Source organism: Cystoisospora suis, assembly GCF_002600585.1.
Source record: "Cystoisospora suis strain Wien I chromosome Unknown contig_2580, whole genome shotgun sequence".
In the NCBI taxonomy this organism is placed as follows: Eukaryota; Apicomplexa; class Conoidasida; order Eucoccidiorida; family Sarcocystidae; genus Cystoisospora; species Cystoisospora suis.
Window position 1 is genome coordinate 2,061 of NW_027155378.1, and position 4,801 is coordinate 6,861.

At 42.7% G+C, this 4,801-nt stretch overlaps 3 protein-coding genes across 3 annotated transcripts in view; 1 reads left to right on the plus strand and 2 right to left on the minus strand.

The window, feature by feature from the left end:
* CSUI_005330 (isoleucyl-trna synthetase family protein) overlaps window positions 1-2,711 on the minus strand; it is a gene marked incomplete at both ends in the record, with an annotated part of 4,540 nt that extends 1,829 nt beyond the window's left edge. Inside the window, one exon of the mRNA XM_068065506.1 lies at window positions 2,465-2,711. Within this exon, the coding sequence (XP_067922514.1) occupies window positions 2,465-2,711 (247 nt within the window). The remainder of the gene's footprint in view (window positions 1-2,464) is intronic.
* CSUI_005332 (isoleucyl-trna synthetase family protein) lies at window positions 1,242-1,427 on the minus strand (the record flags this gene model as incomplete). The annotated part of the gene is made up of 1 exon (XM_068065508.1): window positions 1,242-1,427. A coding segment is annotated over one exon (183 nt), but the record flags the coding sequence as incomplete, so codon positions are not given.
* Window positions 2,712-3,219: 508 nt separating the features above from the next.
* On the plus strand, window positions 3,220-3,718 carry CSUI_005333 (uncharacterized protein). The gene has a single exon (XM_068065509.1). It carries the CDS (start codon window positions 3,404-3,406, stop codon window positions 3,560-3,562), a length of 159 nt encoding a protein of 52 aa, XP_067922517.1. The 5' UTR covers window positions 3,220-3,403; the 3' UTR covers window positions 3,563-3,718.
* Window positions 3,719-4,801: the final 1,083 nt, after the last annotated feature.

Below are 4,801 nucleotides of genomic sequence, written 5' to 3' on the forward strand. Positions count from 1 at the left end.
TACATACTCATACATACATAAACATACACACACACATGTATATACATATTCACTCATACATACATACACGCGTACATGCAGATATGCATATGCTTGTTTCGACTACTACACATGTGCAAATACATAGATACATATAGACGCGTATATGCGTGTACATATATATGTACATATGTATACACGTATGTACGTATACACATGACGCACCAGCATGCTCCGTATATATATGCGTATGCAGATATAGCTATGAACAGACACACATAGGCACATACATGCACATATATATATATATATATATCTATATGTATGCAACACGTGTACGGTCGAGAGAGGACAGATGATGCGCGAGCCATCCACACACACACCGATAGATCGTTATGTGGACAGCTACCTTAAAGAAACAAGATGAATCCTTCTGTTGACTAGACCGCCTGAATGTGAGAAAGACCCTATGGCTGTGGCTCTGATGGAAATAGAGATCTGTCTAAGGCGGAGATGAGAACGACAACGACGGCCGTCTCTGTCTCCTTGAGAGTCGAAATGAGAGACCGCCGCGTGAGGAGAGAAACAGAGAAATAGGGAGAGACAGAAAGGTCGGTAAGAAGTGAGAAGAAGTTTAGTTTGCACCTCAAGAAAGAAAGCGGTGACTACACTGTTGTTGTTCTTTTGCTGGCGCTTTCGATGAGTAGAAAGCGACAGTTCAATACCCGGCCAATGGCTTCGTAGATATGTTGGAGTAAGTATGGATACAGCAACAGAGCTATGACGTATGTAAGGATGTATGGACGTATGTAGACATGTGAACATCCATATATGCAGGGGGTGCGCATGTACGTATGAAGAGACGGCACGTCTGTATGAAGATGAGATATGCAGTAGCTAACAAGATAGAAATTGTGTATTGAGGGTGTATACGTAAAGGGGTCTTGTCACCCCCATGCAGTGGATTCTGTCACTCTGAAGTCAGGGGATGTGCTGTATGTATCAGGTATTCCAACTACACCTCACCTCCATATCTACTTATATCTACTTAGCGACCGATATATATCTATATATATAATATAGGTAGACAAGTAAATGTATATATACATATATACGTCTGTATATAATGAAGACATTAGGTGAAACATGAGAGGCATGTCTGTGTCGAACATAAAATAAGAGTAAGCTGAAGAGAGGAGAAATGACGTGAGAAGAGCCGATGGCAAAGAGGTAGAGTGATCTTTCCCCGTTCTCTCTAGTTACCTTGATAGTTCCAGCAAGGATATGACCGTAGTGAGGGAGACCCGTCGCAAAGGGAGGTCCGTCATAGAAAGTAAAGACAGGCTTTCCTCGAGACATCTCAACAGATCGACGAAAAGCATCGATATGTCGCCATTGCTTGAGAATCTTCTCTTCTTCTTGGGGGAACTGAGGTCGCTCGGCAACTAGAGAACAGAAAGAAGAAGAAGAAAAAGATGGAGCGAAGGAATGAGATAAAAAAGAAAACAGAAAGAGTGAGAAATAGAGAGAGAGAGAAAGAAAGAAAGAAAGAAAGATCTTAAGAGAGATAGAGAGAGGTGACAAGGCGAAAAGAAAGGAAGTTGAAAGAGGAGAAAGTAAATGTGTGGAGTTGAGAGGAAAGGAGAACAATTCCATACTGTATATACACCAGGCAAGTAGTATCTCCTATCGGGATGTATGCACGGATCTTTTCAGACGTACACACTAAAAAGAAGTAGATATGAAAGAAAAGAAAAGAAAGACATGCACTGAAATACCAAGCCTAGGCTTGATATACATCTAAATAGACCTCCTGAGCTACGCCTCTCTGAGTGTTATGTTATGGTAGCTGATCTGTCCCTGCCTGTCTTCTTGTCTTTTTCTTCTTTTTCTTCTTTTGGTGGAGTTTGCTTTTTTGTCCTCTGTTCATTCCCTTAAAGTATGCAATCCTCCCCTTCAACCCACTCTCAGTCACTTCTTCTTCTTCGTCTTCTTCTTCTTTGTCTTCCTTCTCTTTATCTTCCTTCTCTTTGTCGTCCTTCTCTTTATCTTCCTTCTCTTGGTCTTTTTCATCTTCTTCACCCCTTTCAGGAGTTCCTTAGCCCCTGCTGCCCTCTCACTTTTTTCTAAGGGGGGGGGGGCCACACACACTCCTTCACTCAAGAAGAAGAAGACGTTTCTCTCCTTGATCTCCCACCCATACGACTTTTCTCATCCTTCTTATTCTTATTCTTCTTTTTCTTCTTCTTCTTCTCCTCTTCGTTTCATCGTCACTCACTTTTACCTACTACACGTCAGAAACGCCTTCCGCTTTCCCCCGCCCTTCTTCTCCTGACGAAGACGAAGAAGAAGAAGAAGCCACGTCCCTGTAGTCGTTTCCTCCTATCCTCAATGCATGCATAAGTCGAATGAGACTAGTAAGATATAATTCTTCTGTAGGCTGTACACCTTCACAGGATAGAAGCCCCTGGGTTACTCCAACTACCGGCAATCTCGACTACTATACGACTACTACTACTACTATTACTACTATTACTATCAGGACTTATTGCTGCTATCACTTCTAGGCATATTATGACTACTGCTACTACTACCTCTACCTCTACTAGTATGACTACTATGACTAGCAGACTGATACCACTCCATAGATGACTACTGCTACTACTACTAGTAGTAGTATGACTACTATGACTACCTTGACTGCTATTCCTACTTCGAATATGAAGCCACATTACTCTAACCTGTAGGGTCACTAGCACTAGTAATAGTAGGAGTAGTAGGAGTGACACTCTCTCCCTGACCCTCCTTGGCTCTTTAGTCGTTCTCCCCCCCCTCTCCCTTAGAGAACACGGGTGGAGAGGAGAAGGAGACGACAGAGAGAGAGAAGACGAAAGGAAAGACCCCTTGAGACTGATGATAAGGAGACTGTGGATTTGGAGAGGTCAGGAATCGTACAGGAAGTGCTCCAGTAGATAGGAATAGTCGTTTTAGTTTGAGTTCTATTCCTCGTTGTATTAGTCTTAGCCTCAGTCTCTTGACAAAAAAGGAAAGAAGAAAATCTTCATAGTTAAGATAATGAAGGTGACAATGATGACTGTCATCTTTCTCTTCTCTTTGTCTTTCTTTCCTATCCTTTCTCTTTTCTTTTCTGATCTGTCCTAGAATTCTTCTTCTTTGGCTTCTTCTTCTTCTTGGCGGTCGTCATCCTTCTTCTTCTTCTTTTTCCTATGATACGAATCATGACGATGACGACGTCTACTTCTCCTCCTCCTTTTCCTTCGACTGTTCTTTCGACTGCTCTTCCTTCTCTAGTTCTTCTCAGCACACGCCCCCCGTTCTTTTTGTTTTCCTCTCATCTTCCACTCGTAGTAGGAGAAGATGCGGTCGTCTTCAGCACATCCTTTTTCTTCTTTTTGCTCCTCTTATGAATAGACAGAAGGGAGATTCTAGTAACGGTAACGATGGCCGAGACTCCTGCTCCCCTACGTGTCTAGTTAAGAGTCTTCTTCTACTTCCCTCCCGCCCTTTACTTACTTCCTTCCTATCCTTTCCCCTCTTACTACTACTACTACTATCATCATAATGATAATGAGAGTATCAGGATTAGATCGATTCTTATTGCATCTTTCTCTTTAGCTTCATCTTCATCTTTATCATTAACATTTCCTGCTTTCTACCAACGAGGAGAGCCAGAAAGAGTCGACGGAGTCTCATTTTCCTCGTGGCTTCTCCCCCCCCCCTCGTCGGTCTCTGTATGTATATCATCATTATACAAACGAGACTTCCTCTTCTACTCCTCAGTGCCTCTACTACTACAGCGAGGACTAGTAAGACTCTTATGACTATTCTCATTAATATATCTACTAGTAGTAGTAGTTAGACTGCTACCGAGGTGTATGTCTTTCTCCTCATCGTTTTTCTCTCTGCCGACAAAGCGAAGCTCCTAGGCCTTGATAGTCCTTCTCCTTCTTCTAGTCTTCGAACCCTTCACATACGCAACTCCAAATGAGACACGAAAATAGCAGGAGCCACCCTCCACACAGAGGACGCGCCATAGAAAAAGAAGAAGAAGTCGTGGTAGTAGTAGTAGGACTTCTCCTCCTACGAGAAGATATTAGTAGGGGAGATGATGGAGATCCTTGTATGAAGAAGAGTCAGAGAAGACCAAGTAACTAACTCGAGAACCCTTACAGGCATCAACCGCGGCGTTGAAAGAAGAAAAGAGTCAAATGATGATTGAAGATCGACGAGAGCGAGAGAAAAAGAAAAACGAAAGAGTGCATAGAAGAAGGAGAAGGAGGGAGCTTAGTGAGTGTGGAGTTGCTGTGGGTGCTACTGCTCTTCTTCCCCCTTCATGAAGAAGATTCTTTTCTTTCTCTCTTTCTCTCTCTCTCGTTTATGACTGAGAGGAGAAGAGATCTCCCCTGCTCTAGTGACAAATGTAGGGGAGGGGGACGCCATAATCCCATAAGAACGTCATAGTCAGCATGATCATGAAAAGAAGAGGTAAAGGAAGATTAGGAAAAGGAAGAAGGACAAGAAGGAAATAAGAGGAGAAGTCTATTCAATCTTCCCATCCAGACAGAGTGTTGTTCTTTTCTACGGTTAATTTCTTCGATCAATCAAGAGGATTCAGAGTCAGTTCGAGTTCGAGAGAAGTCCTTGATGATGATGAGAAGAAGAAGAAAAAGAAGAAGAATCTTCTCTACCCCTGAGTAGTCATAGTCGTCAAAATTCCAGCAGGTAGCGGCAGGACTTCTACGCTGTCTTGCCATGACCCTACGAACTATACTAAGAATGCACAAAGAAGAAGAAGAAGAAA